The following is a 21,368-nucleotide window of genomic DNA, read 5'->3' as shown; positions in this document are numbered from 1 at the left end:
CTGCTCTGGGGCAAGGCTGCGGGAGCTGGGACTGCTCAGCCTGGCGCAGGGCAGGCTCAGGGGGTTGGATCCGTGTCCATAAACACCTGCGGGAGGGTGCCGAGGGGACGCAGGCAGCTCTGCCAGCGGTGCCCAGTGCCAGGACCGGAGGTGACGGACTCTAAACGGGTGCCCGGAGGGTCCCTTTGGACCCCAGGACACACTCCTCGGTGTGGGGGGTGACACGGGCCCAGGCTGCCCGGGGCGGTGGGGGTTGTGTGCCTCGGTCCCTGGTTGTGGCTCCGGAAGGAGCAGGGGGGCTGGACGGGGGCTCCCAGCGGGGCCGGCCCCGCCGGTCCGTGGATGCTGGACATGGCGCGGCGGGAGGGGCAGCGCCGGGGCGGGGGAACGGTGCCCTGACTGGAGCCGGCAGAGGGAGCGCCCAGGTGGTCCTGGCCCCGGGACCAGTGCGCGCCACCGCCGCAGCCCGAGGGGCGGGACCGCCGGGGCTGCCGGGACGGGCTCCCGGCAGCCCCTGCGGCTCGTCCCGGCAGCCCCCGCGGCCCGTCCCGACCGGCGCGGCGCGCGGCGGCGCGGGGAGATGGCGGCGGCGGGCGCGGAGGAGCGGTGCGGTGCGTGGGGCGCGGCGGGCCCCGAGCGCGGCCCCGGTCCCGGCCCGCTGGGGTCGCTGCTCAGCCGGCTGCCGCTTGCGCCGTCTCCGCGGCGGCGGACCGCCAGCCAGTGCAAGCCGGAGCCGCCACTGCTGCGCACCAGCAAGCGGACCATCTACACGGCCGGGCGGCCGCCGTGGTACAGCGAGACCGGCGCGCCCGTGGATGAGGCCTTCGTCATCGGTGAGCGGCCGAACGGGGCCGGGACCGGGCTGGGACGGGGATGGAGCCGGGACCGGGATGGAGCCTGGACAGGGGCCAGGCTGGGACGAGGGCGGGCATGGAGCCAGGACCGGAGCCAGGATGGGCGGGAATGAGGCCGGGACAGGGACCGGGACCGGGCTGGGTCGGATGAAGCCGTGATCAGGATCGGGACCGTGCTGGGGCAAGGATGGAGCTGGGACCGGGACCAGACTGGGGCGGGGACGGAGCCGGAACTAGGTCTGCGCCGGGACAGGGATGGAGTTGTAATTACGGCTGGAGCTGGGACCAGGGAAATGATGTAGCCAGGCCCTGAGCCATGGCAGTGGTGGGACTGGGACTAGGATTGGACCAGGGAAACGATCGAGCCGGGCTCGCCTGCAGGCCTGTGCGGTGGCAGTGCCTCAGGCAAAACAACGGTGGCAACACGGATCATAGAGGCGCTGGATGTGCCCTGGGTCGTGCTGCTGTCCATGGATTCCTTCTACAAGGTGAGAGCTGGGGTCTAGGGGGCCGGCACAGTGCTGGTGCCCCTGGGTCCAGGGGGGCTGGTGTGGTGCTGAGCAGTGGCAGTGCCTGCAGGTGCTGGACGAGGGGCAGCAGGCGCTGGCGGCCCGCAGTGACTACAACTTTGATCACCCCGATGCCTTCGACTTTGAGCTGCTCATCAGCGTCCTCCGCAAGCTCAAGAAGGGCAAGAGCGTGAAGGTGCCAGTCTACGACTTCACCTCGCACAGCCGCCGCCGCGAGTGGGTGGGTGCTGCAGGGGAGCTGGGCCGGGCCCCAGGAGGGCAGGCAGGCTGGACACTGTGGGGAGAGCCCCCTGGAAGGGGGACGTACTTGTGGGACAGGGTTAGGGAGTGGGTGCGGGGGCTGTGGGGCCTGGCAGGGCAAAGGGAGGGGGACTGGGGTCAGTCATGTGCAGGAGGGTCATTCTGGGGGGATTGGGGGTGTAGAGGCAGGGAAGTAGCACAGAGGCATGGAGATGGATGTGGAAGCAGTGCAGAGTTCAGGGAGAGGCTGTAGTGCAGAGTGTGAAGGAGTACAGGGGGTACAGGAACTGTGGGAGGGAAGGTGTTGGGCAGAGGTTTGGGGTTCTGGAGCAGGGTTCTGGGTCAGTGCAGGCCTGGGGCGTTGAGTGTGGCGCTGAGAGTAAGGGCCCTTAAAGGTTAGGTGATGTGGGATGATTGTGGGAAGTCCTACCCATGGGTGGCAAGAGCCTGGTGTGGGTCAGGGGCTGAGGTGCCATCTGTGCCCAGCGTTGGCAATGCTGCAGTGTGTGTGAGGAGGGCAGGATGAGTACGGCTCTTATCTGCCCACAGAAAACTGTGTACGGGGCCAACGTCATCGTGTTCGAAGGGATATTGGCTTTTGCGAACAAGGAGTTGCTGAAGGTATTGCTGCCTGATGCAGCTGGTGGCCCATCTTGGTGCGTGGTGTGGGAGGAGATGTGCAGTGGTGTGCTGCAGGTGGGGTGGATGCTGTCTTGGCCCAGTCCGTGGTGCCACTGGGGCAGGGTGATGGCTGGGTGCTGCGGAGGGAGAGGCCACCCACCGCTTGCTGGCAGAGCATCTCTGTGTCAGAGGCTTCAGGGGAGGCAGCTCTGGGTGCCATTGCTGGGTGGGGGAGTCAGACCTGGCTGGGCCATGGGCAAGCGGAACAAGGCAGGTCTGATAGGGGGCTGCTTAGGGGGTGCTCACCCCTCCCAGTTTTCCAGCTCCTGGACATGAAAGTGTTTGTGGACACGGACTCTGACATCCGACTGGTGCGGCGGCTGCAACGTGACATCATGGAACGGGGGCGTGACGTTGCAGGTGTCATCAAGCAATACAACAAGTTTGTGAAGCCAGCCTTTGAGCAATACATCGAGCCCACCGTGCAGGTTGCCGACATCGTGGTGCCCAGGGGTGAGACATGCACTCTGTTTGCCAGACCTGATCTGAGTGTCGGGAGTGGATGTTCTGGGGTTGGGTTGGGTCAGTGTGCGTCTGACCTGGCTTCTTTGCTCTCCTGTCAGGTGGGGAGAACTTTGTGGCCCTGGACCTCATTGTGCAGCATGTGCACAGCCAGCTTGAGAAGGTGAGGTGTGGGCTGATCGATTGCTGCTAGCGCAGGCGAGGAGGAGGAAGATTCTGCACACAAAGGGGAGGATGTGGCTGCTCACAGCCCTGTGCCCCTGGAGCACCCAGAGGGTCTCAGTGTCACCTCTCTTTACAGAAGGTCTTGGTGCAGCTCTTGGGGCAGACAGAGCTGCGGCACGGGGGCTGGGGAAATTGAGATGGGTTTGGGTGCAGTGCCCGCCCCGGCAGTGACACCTGGCGCTTGCGGTCTGGCCTGGCCTTGTTCACCTGCTGTCCCCCTTGGTCCCAGTCAGCTCTCCTGATCTCGGCTGTCCCCACCTCACTCACACATGGCTGTGCCCCAGCAGCCCACTGCAGCCTCCTGGCTGGGCCCAGCGGTGGTTTTCCTGCTCTCGGTTTAGCCCCAGGAGAAGGGGTGGGAGCTGTACTGGGACTGCTCTTGGGTGCCTGTGCCTGGCTGATGCAGTGACTGGGTGTCCTCTCTTTCCCCTTTTGCCATGCTGGATGACTCTGCTCTACCACCCAGCGCGAGATCACTGTCAGGTACGTGGGGGCTCTGCCAGCTGCAGAGGGGCTGGTTCTTAGGCTGGGGGTGGGTGGAGGGCTGCCAGCACCCACTCTTCTCAAGAGTCCTGCCTCTTTCCTGTCCCTGCTGGCCAAAGCTTTGCTGAGGTGCCTGAGCATAACTGCTCTTCAACTGCCACGGTGGCTGCCCTGCATGTAGCTTCCTGGGGGCTGTCTCACTGTGGCTGTAGGTTCCTGTATGACCTGTCCCGCAGCTACATTTGCCTTGAGTGACTGGTTCCCTGCCCTGCTCCTGTCCCTTTCTGGAACATGGTTCATGCCCTGAGTGTTGGATTGCCCCAGGCTGCTCCCTTCTATGGGAGAAGTGCCCTGGACAATCCCTGTTCTGTGGGATTTTATGTAGTCAGCCTCAATGGGACAGTCCTCATACCTCAGTGCAACCCGGGCAGCCCAGTCCTGGGATACATAGTAAGGTCTTGCCCGTACAGAGCTGCTACTCCTGCTCCCCAGGTGCTGGCAGAGGCTCATGAGTGCAGAGGCTGCTGACAGCTGGATTTGTGCTCATGGGAGGTTTGCCCGGTTTTACGGGGTGGTACTGCTTTGAGATCTTGTACCTGGGACCAGACCTGAGGCTTTCCTAGGGATCAGGGCAGGAAGGCCAAGTGTGTTCTGGTGTCCAGCCTGTGCGGTAGGTTCTTTGGGAGGTGGCTCTGTCTGCATGTGCTGTGCAGCACTGATCACTGCTTCTGTGTTGCAGGGCAGCTCTGGCCTCTGCCCACCAAGACCAGCCCCTGCCAAAGACACTGAGTGTCCTGGAGAACACACCGCAGGTGCGAGGCATGCACACCATCATCAGGTAGGTCCCTGACTCCTTTGGGATTTCCTTCTCACAGAAGGGCTGTTCTGTAGGATCACACTACAAAACCTGGTGTGAGTTTTCCCTCCTCTGCCTCAGGGCTTCAGATGTAGGTGTGTTCTTGTAACAGAACTGCTGAACAGAGCTGGCTCTGGCCTACAGACACTTTTTTGGTGAAAAGACCTTGGCACATCTGCTCTGGGGTAACTTTTGAGCCATAGGCAGGCATTTCCTAGGGTAGGAGGAGACTGGTTAGCTCTTTCCTAGCTGGAGCACAGGCACAGTAGCTGGTGGCATGGGGTGAGGTGCCCCTCTCCTGAGGTGCTTGGTTTTAGAGCCAGCTTACAGAACGGACCCAGGTTGCTCCTTCCATGACTTTGCTGCTCATTTGATCTTTTCATTCCCCTTTGATGCACTTTTTTTTCCAGGTGACAGTAGTGTTAGTGTAGGGTCAAGAGCAGAAGCTTGCAGCCTCTTTGTGTGTCTCAGTCACTGGGTTGTAAAACAGAAAGGAGATGCTGAGCTCATCAGGACTCTTCTGCACCTGCTGCCACTGTGGCTGGCTACCAGCACCTGTGTGTTGGTTTGGAGAATGTAACCTTGTGACCACACGCAGGCTGTGCACGTCCTTGTAGGAAGCAAGGTGTTCCTTCTCCAGGCTCCTCCTGTGACTCCTCCCTGTCAAAGTGCAGGCTCCAAAGGCAGTTCACAGCAGTCAAAAGCCAGGTGATCTGGCACCTTGTGTGCACTGGGCAGATATGTGTACTGGTGTCTGAAGGCCGTGTGCCTCACCGCTAGGCTGTGGGCTTCTAGTAGTTCTGAGTTCAGGTCCAGCTAAGGGAACTTAGGAGCAGATATGTCCCTCCAGTGTCTTCTTGCTCCAGTGCTCTGGCAGTGGCTTCTTCATGGCCTGAGCTGATTTCTCTAGCTCATCTGCTGTCTGAGTGTGCAATGGTAGATGGGGGGGGGGGGGGGGGGAGATCCTGGGGAACAACACCTCTGGAGGCTGAATGTTGTTTGCCTTCAAAGGAGCAGTTTTTCCTTACCTAGGGTTATGCAGGGAGAGGCGAATGCAGGTCTCTGTGTGGCAGCCTGCCCTGTCTCTAGCCTTCGTTCACAGGCTCTGGCATGGACCTTTTGCCTACGGCTCCTGCTTCCTTAGGAGAGCCAGCAGCATGACACTGGTGCATGCTGCTCTTGGATGAATGAGCCTGAGCTGACCCATTAGCAGTACTGAGGGCCAGGTTTGAAGGGACAAGCAGTATGGGCAGGTGCTGAATTCTCTCTCATCTGTTGCTGCTGTTCCCTTCTTCCTCCATGAAGTCTGCATCCTTTTGCCTTGCCGGGAATGGCCTCTTGTGCCTCCGCCTTTATGCCATGAGTTTCTAATAACCAGAATCTCCTATGACTTAGGAGTTTGTTCAGCTGCCCTGGGGAGGGAGGGGATCAAACCCATGCAGGTTGTGGTCGGAGTCCAGCAGTGCCCCTGATCTCCAGTTACTGTAACAACACTGTGCTGGAGCTGGCCAGCATGAGCGGCAGGGCTGTGGGAAGGCGGACTTTGGCTCTCCCAGATGGTAAATGAAGAATGCCATGTTTATGAGGGGCGTTGACTTGGCCTGTCAGCCACCCCCTCAAATCCTGCTGCAGCCCAGGAAAACAAGGAAAGCTGAAGCAATGCTGTTACTAAGATCTCTAAGCTGAGAAAGTCCTTTGGTAAAAAGTTTCTGTATTTGGTGACAGCAAGGCAGCTTGTGTTTCTGGTGCTTGTAGGTGATACTTGGCAGCGCTCATTTGATTCTGCATGACTTCAGCAAGGTGTGGAACTGTGAGTAGTCCTTGTGCGTGACCCTCTGGGCTTCCCTGTGCTCCAGAGGTGCTGCTCCCTGCCTGCTGACGTTCTCCTGGGCTCCCTGGATTGGGCCAGACTGGTGGGAGATCAAAGACATGCCTTTTGCCAAGCTTCTCGCACCTCTGTGTGTGAAGTTATTGTGTCTTGGCAAGTCTGATATCTCATCTTTATTCCAGCTGCTGCAATGCTGTCAGCCCTGTTCCACAGTGACAGCCCTCATGGAGCTCTGGTGCTCCCACCAGTACTTCCTTTTGGAGTGCCTTGGCACACCAAACCTGGCATCTGTGGATCCACCAAAGAGCTATGAACTAGAATTTCCCTCCAAACTCCCTTTTCCCATACTGCCTTTCCCAATGCAGCTCCCTTGGAGACAGCCTGTTGATCTCTGCTTACCAGGCTGTTGCCATCCATTGTCATTTCCCTGTTGTTCAACACTGGAGGCTCTTGTGTGCTTCAGCCTTCTGTTGCTGAGGGCCCTCCTGGAATATTATGTTGTGGCAGGCAGCAGATGAGCATCTCAGAGTATAGTCATGGCAAACTGAGGTTTGGGATCTCAGGGAGAAGTGGTTTCCAGAGTGATTTTCTGTTACTGTGGGAAGGCAGAAACTGAAAAATAATCCTGTGCTGGAATAGCTGAATGATTTTATTTAAGAACAAGCTGAGGATGGACAGTGTAATAAGCTGAGTCATGTCTTCCAACTTACAAGATACTTTGGTATTAGGCCCAGATGGCTGGAGTCAATAGGAGCATTTCATGCCACACACCAGGATTCCGCAGTGCCTGCACGGTCCTTTCTGCCACCCAAGAGCCCTGAAGCATCTCAGGCTCTCTGCTGCAGGAGAACGTTTCCTTTCCACCACTTGCATCTTGGTGCTCACAGGCTCATGGAAGGGCTCCAGGACATCCCCAGCAGCACAGCCGGTGGGTGGCGTGGGTCACCTGCTGCTTTTAGCAAGTTTGCTCTAGCCTGAGCCTTTGGACTTTGTGCTCTGGCAGGACATGTTGTCCTGTGCCAGAGCCACCCTTGAGAAGCGTGTGGCTGTTGGTGCTTCAGGGAGGGGCAGAGCGAGGCGCTCCCTGTGTGCCGGGAAGTTGCCAGCACCAGAGAAGGTGGTTCAGACATTAAACCTGTCCACACTCAAGTTTCCCAGGGGCCTGAATGTAATGGCTGGCTTTCAGCTACAGACACTGCTGTTCATGAGCTAAGCCGACACCGTGTTCAGGCTCCCAGCCAGATACTTGCTGATCCCTGTCATGCCACCCAGTTCCTGCTCTCTCCTGCTGAGAGTGCCAGGGAAGACTGAGGTCCTCAGGAGGTGCTGGCTGCAGTGCTCAGCTGTGGGCTCGAGGCCTGCCGGGGTGTGCAGGCTGCCCGTGGTTCGGCTGCTCCCTCCACTGGAGGGGATGGGCAGTGCCTGGAGCTGTGCGTGGCCTCGGGCTTCACCTGGACCATGCCAGGAGGGTCGGAGGTGGGGTGAGCGGTCCTGGTCTTCAGATGGCAGTGTCCCTTTTGGGAGTGCCTTCAGCACAGAGGCACTGCTGGAGCAATCCTGTTCTCTGACCGCTGCAGGGAGGGTTTTCTGCTGCTGCCAGGGGATGTCAGTGCTGCCCTCCCTTGCAGCACCCCTTCCCCTTTGCATTGTGATGGTTGCGTGTACCCTGGGTGAGAAGTTTTTTGGTTGTCTTTACCTCTGCATGAAAGGGGAGGCACGCTGGGGTCTTTGTGGCATGGGGACTGAGGATGCCTTTCCATCCCTGGGATGCTTTTTGGAAGCTGCGGAGGAACCTGCCTCTGCGGGATCACTGACAGGCCTGTCCCACGCAGCTCAGGGGCTGGCTGGCGTGGCTGACTGCCCCCGTCCATGGCAGAGCAGCCCCAGTGCTGGCAGCACCAGTGTGGGGCTTGTCAGGGGCGGCTGGCTGGGGGAGGCTGCCTGGGGAGGCAGGGCTGCTGCCGGGCTCATGTGCCTGGAGCTCGGGTGGCGCTTCCAAAGCTGCTGTGGGTGAGTGTGTGGGTGAAGCCCACTCATGGGGAAGTGTGCGTGCTGATGGCCCACACTGAAGAGCTGTAGGCAGGGTGCCTGTTTCTTCCAGACCAGAACTGATTTTCTGACTTCTCTGGGAGTGCCCTGTTGGCCCCAGGCTTGTTGGAAGTGTCCATGTTAGTTGGGTTTTCTGGTCATTGCAGAGCTTGTGGGTGTGAGCTGCCCATGTGTGGCTGCAAAAATATCTCGGGGATAGTAGCAACAGTTTATCCTTCTCCTGAGTACTGTTGGCTGGGCTGTCTGTCATCGTGGTGAGATGTGAGAAGTGGCAGATGATGTCTTAAAATACAGAGCAAAAATATCCAATGTCCTTCTGCCTCTTCTGGACTGTTGCCAGTTACACCTCTTCCATCTGGAAAATGGTGAATGTCTGTAGTGTTCCTTACATTCTCCAGAAAGTACCAGGGGTATATGCAGGCTGTGCTGCTTTAGACACAGGTCACGGAAAGATATCAGCTGCATCGTTAACCGCAGTCCTTTGGTGTCAGTCTGCTTCTTGGTTATTGTTCTGCCAGGGAGCCAGAAGCTTGTTCTTGATGGTTCTCCAATAAAATGGCACTTACATTACAGCCTGCTACTTACTTTTTTGCTGAAGCAGCCATGGACTGCAAGAGGTATGAGTGGACATTGGTGGATTCCTTATAGCCATATTTTAAACGACAAGCAAATCTCAGTTTCTTTTCCTTTTCCTGCCAAGTGACCTCTTACTGTAGGTACTTTGCCTTCAGGCACTTGACATCGACAGTGCTGGTGGAGGTGCTGTTCTGCTCACCAGAAAATACCCTCTTAGGAACATGGGACTAGAACAGCCCTGCCTATCATTAAGTGCTGCACACACTTGTGTTGCTGTGCTGTGAGAGCCATGCGTTGCAGGAAATGCAAGGTTTTGTGCAGTGATTTCTTTTGTGTGATGAATGAATTAGACTACAACATATACATGGTGGTGACAATGTTCCGAATAAGAAAAGCCAGCCTCTTTCCCCCTCTGCCCCTGGCACTGGGATGAGCGCACGTGCACATACAGTTGGATTTACTGCTCCTGAGGGAGAACAAGAGGTTTCATGTGAATTACAGTCCTACTGTGATTTTACTATCTATTTTTATTTATTTTATTTCTTGCTGCCCTCAGCACTTCAGTGTTGTGATGAGGTATCACCAGGTATTTCAAAATCCATCTGGTTCCTGCCAGTAGTTTATCTGTAACTCAGTGCATAAACAGAGAGGAGCTGAGAATGTCAGATGTTTTCCCATTACCTGTGTCGGGTAACCTTGTTGTTCTTGGCTGTAGTGCAGTCTGGTCTTTTCCACATTGAGATGCTCCCGCAGCCAGCTGTCCTGCCATGCCATGATCCATCCTGGGTGGTCTCCTGTGCTCCCCTGACAGGGCCTGTGCAAAACAGTGGCCACTCACTCCTGAGTTTCTGTTGCTCCAAGATCCGGTGTTGCTGCCTGGCATTCTGCTGCTTCCACCCCCTGTTTTTTTCCCTGCCTCTTTCCATGTAGTCAGCAGTTATGTCCAAAATCTCCAGCCCTGCAAATCCTCCCACAGAGATTCAGCAGCAGTTGGAGGTCATGCTTGGAGTGAGTAATGCTGTGCCTCTACACTTGCTTCTGGGGCACCTGCCTCACCTCTGTTAGGGTCAGGATGTACGTCTGCACCAGGCTGCTGATGTTGTGCTCGCTTATCCCTCCTTTTGGTGGTTGGCTTTATTCACTTGCTAGTCGAGCTAGCCCACCATGCAGAGTCAGCTCTGGACTATCCTCTGTGTCCCAAAGAGGACTGAACAGCATCATGTGGCATCCTTTCACTTTGTCCCATCTGAATGATGGGCCTTTGTGCCCCTCTTTCAGGGGAACCAAACATGTTTCTTGATCATGTACTCCTTTCTAGACAACACCGTAGGTCTTCAGCAAGCCCTGAAACACTGATGCTTCCCAACTGTGTTGTCCTCCCCAAGAGTGTCCAGGTTCCCGCGAGCTGCTCGGTTTGTGCCAGGCTTCCTCTGGAGCCCTGTTGCCGTCTGTGGGGTGGAGCAGGGACTGCTCTCATCTCATGCGGGTGTCCTCCCTTAACAGGAACAAGGACACAACCAGGGACGAGTTCATCTTCTACTCCAAGCGCCTGATGAGGCTGTTGATTGAACATGCCCTCTCCTTCCTGCCACTGAAGGTAAGTGACTGCTCCCCAGGTGCAGCCACAGCCACGTCTTCCCCTCCTGAACGCCTGGGTTATCTGGGGACCCAGCTTCATCCTCACTCCTTTCTCTTCCCCTTCCTGCAGTCGGTCACTGTGGAGACGCCCCAGGGGACAACATATGAAGGAAAGCGGTTCCACAGACAGAGGGTGAGATGTCCCAGCACCTTCCCATGAGCACGCGGCCGCCCTGTCTTGGGTCGGCACAGACTGGGAAAACCTGGTGGTTCGCAGGGTCCGTCCCTGTGCAGACAAACCGCTCAGCAGGGCTTGTCCCTGCTCCCACAGTGCTGGAGCCTCAGGAGCTCACCGGAGCAGCTGCTTCCCCTGTGCAGCACCGTGTTCCTTTTTCTTTCCCCAGATCACAGGTGTGTCCATCCTGCGAGCAGGGGAGACCATGGAGCAGGCCCTGACCGCTGTGTGCAAGGACATCCGCCTGGGCAAGATCCTGATCCAGACCAACCATGACACAGGGGAGCCTGAGGTGAGCGGTGCCTGCTGGCGCAGTGCAGAGCCCCCCCTGCACTGTGGGATGGCTGACCGCCTCTCCTGTCCTCCTCAGCTCCACTACCTGCGCCTTCCCAAGGAGATCAGTGAGGACTACGTCATCCTCATGGACAGCACTGTGTCCACGGGAGCCGCAGCCATGATGGCAGTGCGAGTCCTGCTGGTGAGGGGCCGGGGGCAGCAGTGGGCAGGGTGGGGGCTGCACACCAGCTGGGCTCTCACCACTCCGTGTGCTGCAGGATCACGATGTGCAGGAGGACAGGATCTTCCTGCTGTCGCTGCTGATGGCGGAGATGGGGGTGCACTCTGTGGCTTACGCCTTTCCCTGTGTCCGCATCATCACCACTGCCGTGGACAAGAGGATCAACGAGGAGTTCCATATCATCCCAGGCATTGGTGAGGGTGGACATGGGTGCGCTGTGCCTCACGGGCCAGGCCCCTAGCCCCTCACCCCAACAGCCTAGTGAGGTGCCCTTTGGCCACGCTGAGGGAGCTCCAGGGTGGGGGGAATTGCAGGCGGGGCTGCCGCTGCTGTCCCCTCACTCTGTCCCCTCATCCTCCAGGTAACTTTGGGGACAGATACTTTGGCACTGATGGCCCCTCTGCCTGGTGTGAGAGCGACGGCATGGACTGCTGAGCTGGCTGGCCATGAGACCACCAGCCAGGCTGGCTACAGGGCTGGCCCCCACCTCCGCCCCCAGGAGGGGCTCTGAGCTGCCAGCCTGTGCCCACCCAGCCGCAGCACAGCCTTGCCAGCCCCTGGCTCTCCTGCTCCACTGGACGAGCACCCCTCTCTGCCAGCTGCCCTCCATGCCACAGAGGCAGCCCTGGGGGGAGCGATGGCCTCTCCCTCAGCCCCTGGCCATGCCTGGGGCAGGGAGAGGTGGTCTCCTGCAGCCTGTGCCTGAGGGGCCGGTCACCCTCTTCCCTGGAGTGGAGGGGGACAGGGTCCAGACCCCTCAAGGCTTCATTGGGCTGGGGGCCAGGCAAGCTCCCTTGCCTGGAATCTGTATTTATTTGTATTTATTTTGAGCGGCTGCCCACCTGGTGCTCCGGTGGGGCCGGCCAGCTACTTGAAAAACATCAGGGAGTGGGGATCTCCTCAAGGAGCCGCCTTGTCCCCACCGATCTGACACTCCATCCCCTCAGCTGGGCCCTCCAGGGGCTTGGGGGGCTGCCAGCAGCAGCGGGAGGGCAGGGGCTGCCTTCCCAGGAGGGTTTGATACTCGGACACTCTGGGGGGGATAGGACCACTCCCCAGGGACCATCCCAGCGTGGTGGGCCCCTGGTGCTGCTGCCCTTGCTCAGGTCCTTCATTGCAGAGTGGGAGTGGGGAGGGTGGGGGGCAGGGCCGGGCGCCCCCCTTTTGCTGGCTGAAGAGGCCGTGCTGCACCCCTAACCCCGGGCGCTGCCCCCTCCCCGCTGCCCCGGCTGCCTTTGTTTTGTACCCAATAAAGGAGCAGCGCGACCTCCGGGCTGCCGCCTCCTGCCACTGCATCACGCTGCCAGGGGGCTGTCAGCGTGGGGGTGCCTGTGATAGGGGTGTCCCCGTGTGTGATAGGGGTGTCACCGTATGGGGGGGCTGTGATAGAGGAGCCCCGTGTGCAGGGGGTTGGCACTGCAGTGGGAGTGTCGCCACACACTGGGGATACTGGGGCCGTTACCATGTGCATGGGAGGTGTCGCTGTGTGCTGCGGCGTGTCCCGGGTTTGTCACCATGTGTGGGGCTGGATGCCGGGGTGTCACGGTGTGGGGGCAGGGGCGACAGTGCCGGGCTGTCACGGTGTGGGGGGAGGGGTGGTGGTGCCGGGCTGTCACGGGACGCGGGGCCGTCGCGCCTGCGCAGAGCGGCGGCGGGCGCGGGCGGAAGCGGCGGCGGGCGCGGGGCAGGGCCGGGCCGGGGCGGTTGGTGCCGGGTCCCCGCCGTGCCCGCCGCGGGGCGCGGGCGCCATGGCAGAGGCTGGGCGGCCGCAGCGGAAGCTGTCCCGGGTCGGGGAGAGCCTGTACCGCGTCCTGGGCCTGCAGAAGGGCAGCTCGCCCGAGGAGATCAAGAAGGCCTACCGGTACGGCGGGGCTCGGCGGGGGGGCGGGGAGCTGGGAGCCGGGGCGAGGGGGCCGTCCCGGGGGTCCCGCCCCGTGCCCACCCTCCCACCGTGCCCCGCAGGAAGCTGGCGCTCAAGTACCACCCAGACAAGAACCCCGATGACCCGGCTGCAGCCGAGCGCTTCAAGGAGATCAACAGTGCCCACGCCACGCTGAGCGATGAGGACAAGCGTCGCCTCTACGACCAGTACGGCTCCCTGGGCCTCTACGTGGCTGAGCAGTTCGGCGACGATGCCGTCAAGCACTACTTCCTCATGTCCAAGTGGTGGTTCCAGGTGAGGCCTGGCCCGACGCCATGGCGGCCCTGCGCGGCCTGGCCTCCGTGCGGGGCGGCCGTGGTGGGGGCTGGCTGCTGGCACAGCTCGGGTGGGCTTATGGGGGCTGTCGGCTCTTCCTCTGCAGGCCCTGGCTCTGTGCTGCGGCGCACTCACCTGCTGCTGCTGCTGCTGTTGCTGCTTCTTCTGCTGCGGGACGTGCTGCCCACCAAAGGAGGACGAGTCCTACAAGTATGTCGACCCCAAGGATCTGGAGGAGCAGATGCGTGCAGAGGACAGCGGTGAGTTGGGCTGTCTGTGTCTGTCTTACGCCCCGGCGGATGAGACCACCTGGCGTTGTCTTGTGTGGGGCTCTGGGGGAGCTCCCCATCTCACCTCATGGCAGGGATGGAGCTCTAGCTGGAGGCTCAGATCAGACTTCGCTGCAGCCCTTGTTTAGCAGCCATCCTTCGGTGTTTTCTGTCCAGACTGGGGCTGGTGATAGTGATAGAGGGAACCACCATACAGGCCATGGGGATGCCTTCTCCTTCCTCTTTTGCCTCTGGGCGAGGGCCCCCCAAAGCCCCTGCACAGGTCTGCGGCTTAAACACACTTGGGCCTGTCCCCTCCAGGGGTACGGAGCATGGGGAATGCAGCTGTGCTCCAGGCTGGCTTCATTCCCTGGGCACTGGCCATACTGATGTCTACAGGAACTGCCACTGGGTGACTTTTGCAGGTTTCCATGGGGCAGGGGGCACTGCTGCAGGGCTGCGCGCTGGCTAGAGGTGTGGGAGCCTTCCTGGGGGTGATGGGACATCTCAGATACCTGCTCACCACCACCACAGGACAAGGCTGAGCCACTGATAGGCAGCTTTTCTTTTCCAGATCCGTGGATACCTGTTGTGGAACAGCCCCTGCCTGCCAGCACAGAGCCCTTGCCAGCTGTCAGCACCAGGACCGATGCCTGAGGCTGGCCTCAGTCCTGCCAGCTTACCCAGGACTCAGGGCAGAGATCTTCTTTTGGGACTGTCACTTTCCGGGACCCCGGTCATGCCACTCAGGGTGGCTAGAATCTCAGGTTAATTTGGCCAGCATCGATGCAGAGGCTCTTCTGCCCCTGCTCAAGCTGTGGGGCGATGCCCCTGTCTCCCAGCACTGGTGGTGGACGTGGCCTGGACCCTGTGCTGCTGCACCCCGTGCCCATTGCACAGCCTGCTGCTGTGCCCTGGCCTGGCACCAGGCATTGGAGCCGGTGTAGGCAGTCACGAGCAGAGACCTCTCTGGGCCAGGCTCTGTCTTACTAGAGGTAGCTGAGCCTGTCCAAGACCGTTAGCACTGTAACCTCTGGGGCTGGGCTGAGCCCACTACCTGCCCTCACAGGGACCCTCCTGATGGGTGCTGGGTGCCAAACGCTGCTTGTGGGGTGGGGGTGCTGCCTGCTGCACCCCCTTCCTTTCTGCCCAGCCCCAGCTCTGGGGCACTGGCTACACCCCATGCCCACTGCTGCTGGCAGGCTCCCTGCAGGGCTGGGCCCAGTACAGGCACTTTCCTTGGGTTTGTATAGGTTTTCTGGGCACCATTAAAGGATGCTAGGAGGGGAGCATGCTGCTGTGTGGTCTCTTGTTTCCCACCTGAACGCTCTGCAGTGGGATGGGCCTCTGCCTCGCCCTGCCCTGCGCTGGGGGGCTGTGGCTGTGGGTCCACGGGATGGTGTGCTGAGCAGGGTACGGAGTAGGTGGGGCATGTCCCAAGTGCGGCTGGAGGGGGTGCTTTCTCGCAGGGGTGAATTTTGCTCTGTCTTCTGTCACCTTCCTGGACAGCTTTGTGTCCCATGTCTCCCATCTAGTGCTGGCTCACACGGGGCTGTGCTTTTCCCCCTCCTCGCTGCTGTGGGGCATAGGGCAGGAGATGCCTGGCGAGGTCCCACTGAGGCGTCTGTAGTGACTGTCCCTGTTCCTCGCGCTGCTGACGTGCTGTGTGGTGCCGTGTGATCCCCATCTCCCTGCAGCCCCACGGGAGATACCCACTCTGGGCAGGAGCAGTGGTGCCGTGGTGGTGTGGCTCAGGCAGCTTTTCCAGCCCTGGGGCTCTTCCCACGGTGTGTGGCAGCTGACAGCTCAGTGCCTACCTGGGTCCTGCCACGCTGTGCTGCCCCGGGGCCCTGCTCCCCACTTGGCCAGGGCTGCCGGCTGCCCCGCCAGGCTGCCCGGCTCCTGCCCTGCTCTCTCAGGAGCTGTGGCCCTGCTGAGGGCCAGGGCTGGATGGTGCCACCCCATCCTAGGGGAGTGAGGGGCCAGGGGGACGCAGTGAGAGCTTCACCCTTAAGCAGCCTCTGCCCAGAGCTGTCTCACCCCCTAAATATAGCCAGAGTGTCAGGGCGAGGGGTGGTACGGGGGTGTTCCTGGCACAGGCCCCCCTGCATGCCCTTCCATGCTGATATTCAGGAGTGGCTGGTTGGTGCTGGATAGGGTCTGTGGGGCCTGGGGCACCGCAGCCTCCACGCAGCCCCGCTGCCTGCGGGGGTGGGCATGCACGTCCCAGTGGGAGCCTGGCAGCCCTGCTCTGCCCGGGCCCTGCTCCCTCCCACCTCTGCGGATCCTGTGCCGGTGTGCCCCAGCTGCCCGGGACCCCCGCCCCTGTACTCCCTGGGCAGGAGGTGGTGGAGGAGCCCTGGGAAGCGCCTGGGGAGCAGCAGTGCTCGTCCGGCGGGAGCGGGGCTCTGCCCAAGCCGAGGGCTGCGGGCTGAGCTGGGGTGGGACGGGCACGGCAGGGAGGTCTGCCCGGGGATGGGGGCGGCGTGCGGCTCAGCCCCTGCTGCCCCTGCCGCCTCCACCAGGCTGCCCGGGCTGCTGGTCCCGGTGGGCTAGCCAGTCCCCAAGGGATCAGCTGGTCCTGGTGTGCCAGACGGTCCCTGGTGGGTCAGCCGGTGCCGGGGGTCAGCCGGGCTGGGGGCGCCGGTGGGGCCCCGCGCGGCCGTGACTCAGTGTCACCCGACGCTGCCGACAGCTGCGGCGGCCCCGGCGGGGCGGGGGCGGCTAAAATTAGCGCCGTGCTCAGCGGGGCCGGGGCCGGGGCAGAGCGGGCAGCGGGCGGCCGGGGCCGGAGCCGGAGCGGGGCCGTGGTGGGCAGAGCCGGGCCGGGCCGGGCCGGGAACGCGGCAATGAACTTCGCAGTGGGGCTGAAGCCGCTGTTGGCGGAGGCACGGAGCATGGAGAGCCTGGAGAAGCAGCTCATCTGCCCCATCTGCCTGGAGATGTTCACCAAGCCTGTGGTGATCCTGCCATGCCAGCACAACCTCTGCCGCAAATGTGCCAATGATGTCTTCCAGGTGCGTCCCCCTCGACCCTGACCCATGGAGGGTGCTGGATCTGGGCTGACCCCAGGGTGCGCCACCGGGACCCCTGGCTGGGCCATGTTGGTGCACAGGGGGGATCATGTCTGTGCCCACATCCACATCTGTACCCATGTCCGTGTCTGTGTTCGTGTCCATGATCATGTCTGTGTCTGTCTATGCTCATGCCTGTGGCTGTGCCCATGCCCGCACCCATGCCCATGTCTGTGTCCATGTCCACACCCATGCCCATACCTGTGTCCATGCCCGCACCCATGCCCATGTCCATGCCTGTGCCTGTGTCCACGCCCATGCCTATGTCTGTATCCATGGCCTCACCCATGCCCATGTCTCTGCTTGCGCCAGTGCCTGTGTCTGTTCCGTGCCTCTGTTTGCACTGGGCGCACAGCCAGGGGGGTCCCAGGCACCGCGGGGTCTCCCTGCCGGCGGCAGAACCTGGGGTAGAGGCTGCCCAGGGGTGCCACAGCCGTGACCCCCCGCCGCCCCCCCAGGCCTCCAACCCGCTGTGGCAGTCGCGGGGCTCCAGCGCGGTGCCGTCGGGCGGCCGGTTCCGGTGCCCGTCGTGCCGCCACGAGGTGGTGCTGGACCGGCACGGGGTGTACGGGCTGCAGCGGAACCTGCTGGTGGAGAACATCATCGACATCTACAAGCAGGAGTCGGCCAGGTGCGGGGACCCCACGGGGGCACGGGGGACCTCACGAGGAAGTGAGCCCCACGGGTGAAAGGGAGCCCACGGGGGAGGGGGAGGTGCAGGTGCAGGGCTGGGGCCGGGGGTGTTCCTTGGGCGGGATGTGCCTGCAGGATTAGGGGTGTCCCTGAGTGTCCCTGAGACCAGAAGGTGTCTCTGGGGGCTGGGGGTGTCCCTGGGGCCAGGTGTACCTGTGAGGCTGGATGTGTCCATGGGTGTCCCTGGGTCTGGGGGTGTCCCTGGGTCTGGGGACATCCCCTGGGGCTAGGTGTGCCTGTGGGGCTGGGGGTGTCCCTGGGTCTGGGGGTTTCTCTGGGGCCAGGGTCTACCTGTGGGCAGCAGTGCCCGGGTCCCACCCATAGGCCCCTGCACGCCAAGGCCGAGCAGCACCTCATGTGTGAGGAGCATGAGGACGAGCGGATCAACATCTACTGCCTGCGCTGCGAGGCACCCACCTGCTCCCTCTGCAAGGTCTTCGGGGCGCACAAAGACTGCGAGGTTGCACCGCTGCCTGCTGTCTACCAGCGCCAGAAGGTTGGTGGCCCTGAAGGGGACAGCAGGGCCCCGGGGATGGCAGGGGCCTGGGGGCTGCCTGTCGAGACAGCCTTCACACCCCTCTTGTCCTCTCCCAGAGTGAGCTCAGCGATGGCATCGCCATGCTGGTGGCAGGGAACGACCGCATCCAGGCCATCATCACGCAGATGGAGGAGATCTGCCACACCATCGAGGTGGGGGCTGGGGGGTGTCCCTGGGTACCATGCACAGCCCTGGGGCCATGCCAGTGGTGGGGACATGGGGGGGCCAGGGCAGCCCCTGAGCCCCACAGTCCTGCAGGAGAATGGCCGGCGGCAGAAGCAGCACCTGGGGCTGCGCTTTGACTCGCTGTACAGCATCCTGGAGGAGCGGAAGAAGGAGCTGCTGCAGAGCATCGCGCGGGAGCAGGAGGCAAAGCTGCAGCGTGTGCGGGGTCTTATCCGCCAGTACGGTGACCACCTGGAGGCCTCCTCCAAGCTGGTGGAGTCGGCCATCCAGGCCATGGAGGAGCCTCAAATGGCCGTGTACCTGCAGGTCTGTGTGGGCAGGGGCTGCAGGGCTGCTGGGGAACTGGGGGTGGGCAGGTCCCTCCAGGGGGTCTGGAGCTGCCCCAGGGCTGGGGGTGGGGGCAGTGGTCCCTGTGGGGGGCTGGGGATGCCCCACAGGGCTGTGCAGGGGGAACTGTGGTCACCCCAAAGGGTCTGGGGCTGTCCCTGGGATATGCTGTGGTGGGGGTGATGTCTGGCTCCTGGGGTCCTGGGCCCCATTACTCCAGAGAGATACTGACCCCCTCCCCTCCCTCCCCCACTTTGTTCCATAGCACTCCAAGGAACTCCTGAAAAAGTGAGTGGGGATGAGGGGCACAGGGGTGGGGGCATGGCAGGCATGGGCAGGGGGTGGTCATAGAGCTGGGGGCATGGGCAGGGTGGAGGGCACAGAGCTGGGGACATGGGCAGCATGGGCAGGGTGTGGGGCACAGCTGTGGCTGGTCTTGCTGGGCCATGGCTGGGGACAAGGGGCCCCCATGGGTGCTGGAGCCCAGCAGCTCCTGGGGGTCTGCCTGCCCTGCAGGATCATGGACATGTCCAAGGTATCAATGAGCAGCCGCCCAGAGCCTGGCTACGAGAACATGGACCACTTCTCCATCAACGTGGACTATGTGGCAGAGATGCTGAGGACCATTGAGTTCCAGACAGGTGCCAGCACCGGGACGAGTGCTGCTGTGCCCAGGGCCTTGGATGGGCAGAGCCCCCCATCACCTTGTGCCCTGCGTGGGGAGGTGTGGCCCCTCAGCCCCATGCTCCTTCCTGGCTTGTGGGCTGCTGTGTCCTACAGACCAGCCTGGCTCCCACACGTCTCGCCTGGGGTGTCCCTGGCCTGCCCAGGCCATGGAGAGGGAGAGCCCTGGCTGACCTGTCCCTCTGTCCCACAGAGCCACTGGGCGAGGATGAGGCAGACGGACCTGGGGACAGCAATGAGGCCACAGCAGATGAGGACCGGCTGGACAGCCTGGAGGCACCTGAAGCCATGGAGGGTGAGTCCCTGCTGTGCCATGCTGTGCCATGCCATGCTGTGCTGTGCTGCGCCATGCCATGTTGTGCTGTGCCAAGCCACTTTGTGCTGTGCCATGCCTGGCTGCTGCTCTTGCCCCCAGGGCTGCAGGGTCGGCTGGGGACAGCAGGACCCATGGGACGGGGGCTGCCATGCCATGGAGGTGGGGGGATGTGCCATGCCATGCCCAGTGCCACGTCTGTGTGGCTGCACCATGCCAGGGTATCCCTATCTCCATCTTGTCACCTGCTTTCCCTCTGCAGATGTGGGGCCGAGGCAGAAGCCAGCAAGCTCTCCCCATGGTGAGACCTTCACTGGGACTGAGACAGGGAGTGGGGGGAATGCAAATGGGCCCAGGCCGTGGGGTGCTGTGGGGCAGACGAGGCACCCCGTGAGGAGAGATGGGGATGGGGGTTCATACCTTGGGGCCCCCCAAGCTGTCCCTGTCTCCCTGCCTGCTGGGGCGGGGGTCCCAGCAAGCCCATCACACGGTGCTGAGGCCAGTTTCTCACACAGGTCAGCACTGAGCCATTGCTGTGGGACAGCATCGGCACCTGCCGGCTCATCATGGCCCTGGCACTTGTCTGTGAGCTCCAGCCCTGCTGCTGCAATTCCCCAAATGCTGGAGCTGCCCCTCTCTGACATTAAACCCTGTGTGAGGATGTTGTCTCCAGTGTGGTGTGTGGGCCAGGCTGAGCATGGGGGCTGCCCCCCACACCGCTCCACACCAGCTCCACAGGGACCAGCCCAGGCACAGCCCCTGCCCCACTGAGCTGGGCCCCTGCCCCACCACCCCAGTGGTAAACCCAGGACCCCACACGAGGGACTGAGTCCCCAGAAACCCCTGGTGCAGCTTGGCTTCAGCAACCCAGGGCAGGATTGCGGCTTTGCACCTCGGACCCTGTGAGTGGGGCTGCTGACCCCTGCCTGCAGCCCCTGCCTGGCAGTGAGGAATGGCCCCCAGCCCCCAGCCCCACCAGCCTGCCTGCTGGACTGGATGCCGGCTTGGCAGCACCGTCCCCTGGGTGCACTGAGCAAACAGTGCTGGGATGAGCTGGCTGAGTACACAGCTGGGAACGCCACGACCAGCACCGGGCTGGGGCCTGCACCCCCCACCCCGCCAGCCAGGCCCCCCGGGAGGGCTGTGGCAGCACTGGCTGCGTCACCTGTCTTGTCCCCACACTGCCCTGGCGTCATGGCTGATGCAGCAGATGATGCACATGGCGAGGGGCTCCTTGTGGGGGCAAGGCTGGGACTGGGCAGGTCCCCTGGGGCTGGGGCAGCACGGGGGTGTCCCCTGCAGCCAACCCCCACCCTGGAGGGCAGCAGGGGCTGCATGCTGGGCCTGTTTCCACCTCCAGTGCTCAGCATACCAGCACACCCCACAGCAAGCCCAGGGACCACCAGGCTGGCCTGGGGCTGGGGTGCAGGACCCTGGAGGACAGGCCCATGGGAGAGGGGGAAGTGAAATGCTGGAGCATGGCAGGTCCCAGTGAACCTGGGGCTGGGAGAGGAGCTGAGCCCCAGTGGGGAGGCCAGGGATGCCCTGGCAGCAGAGGAGACCCCAGTGCTGGGCTGTGCCAGCAGGACCCTTCCCCTGCTGCTGGCTGGTTTCTGGCCTAGTCTGGAGCCCCTGGGAGCAAACAGGCAAGGACACACGGCCAGACAGGGGAGCACAGTGGGGACAGGAGCCGGACTTGTGCAGCTGGGGCAGAGAAGACCCCTCAGCTGCTCCTGGGGTGCAGGGACGTGAAGCAAGACCCCCCTGGGGGCAAAGGGACAGTGCAGGAGCTGGTGACACAAGCTGGGACAGAGAAAATGCCCATTGGATATCAGGAAAAACTCCTTCTCCCAAGAGCCCAACCTTTAAAACAGGGCTGGGGAGTCCAGAGCGTCTCCATCCATCCCCAGCAGGGACCCTGCTTGGCACAGGGAGGTAGGCAAGAGGGACCAGTTCTGGAGCTGAGCCCACCA

General features: G+C 61.9%; 3 protein-coding genes across 4 annotated transcripts; all 3 read left to right on the top strand.

The window, feature by feature from the left end:
• The first annotated feature begins 517 nt into the window (after window positions 1-517).
• Window positions 518-12,388, top strand: LOC101915136 (uridine-cytidine kinase-like 1). 2 transcript variants are annotated; one of them, XM_027779169.2, is made up of 14 exons: window positions 518-833; window positions 1,236-1,342; window positions 1,434-1,559; window positions 2,174-2,245; window positions 2,569-2,758; window positions 2,869-2,930; window positions 3,459-3,475; window positions 4,215-4,313; window positions 10,288-10,381; window positions 10,493-10,555; window positions 10,767-10,889; window positions 10,968-11,075; window positions 11,152-11,308; window positions 11,476-12,388. In XM_027779169.2, the coding sequence occupies exons 1-14, from the start codon at window positions 581-583 to the stop codon at window positions 11,547-11,549; spliced, it is 1,545 nt and encodes a 514-aa protein (XP_027634970.2). In that variant the 5' UTR covers window positions 518-580; the 3' UTR covers window positions 11,550-12,388. The 2 variants fall into 2 exon arrangements, with proteins under 2 accessions (XP_027634970.2, XP_005232083.3); XM_005232026.4 differs by having other exon boundaries at window positions 519-833; window positions 1,434-1,604.
• A 356-nt stretch (window positions 12,389-12,744) lies between these two features.
• On the top strand, window positions 12,745-14,869 carry DNAJC5G (DnaJ heat shock protein family (Hsp40) member C5 gamma). The gene is made up of 4 exons (XM_055809423.1): window positions 12,745-12,975; window positions 13,077-13,290; window positions 13,418-13,571; window positions 14,155-14,869. The coding sequence occupies exons 1-4, from the start codon at window positions 12,863-12,865 to the stop codon at window positions 14,235-14,237; spliced, it is 564 nt and encodes a 187-aa protein (XP_055665398.1). The 5' UTR covers window positions 12,745-12,862; the 3' UTR covers window positions 14,238-14,869.
• A 1,490-nt stretch (window positions 14,870-16,359) lies between these two features.
• Window positions 16,360-20,038, top strand: TRIM54 (tripartite motif containing 54). The gene is made up of 10 exons (XM_055809421.1): window positions 16,360-16,597; window positions 17,113-17,285; window positions 17,672-17,843; window positions 17,942-18,037; window positions 18,144-18,377; window positions 18,664-18,686; window positions 18,915-19,039; window positions 19,276-19,377; window positions 19,658-19,696; window positions 19,911-20,038. The coding sequence occupies exons 1-10, from the start codon at window positions 16,430-16,432 to the stop codon at window positions 19,919-19,921; spliced, it is 1,143 nt and encodes a 380-aa protein (XP_055665396.1). The 5' UTR covers window positions 16,360-16,429; the 3' UTR covers window positions 19,922-20,038.
• Window positions 20,039-21,368: the final 1,330 nt, after the last annotated feature.

Source organism: Falco peregrinus, chromosome 7, assembly GCF_023634155.1.
Source record: "Falco peregrinus isolate bFalPer1 chromosome 7, bFalPer1.pri, whole genome shotgun sequence".
NCBI classification, from domain to species: Eukaryota; Metazoa; Chordata; class Aves; order Falconiformes; family Falconidae; genus Falco; species Falco peregrinus.
Note: the sequence above shows the minus strand (reverse complement) of the source record. Positions and strands in the feature narration are given on the sequence as shown.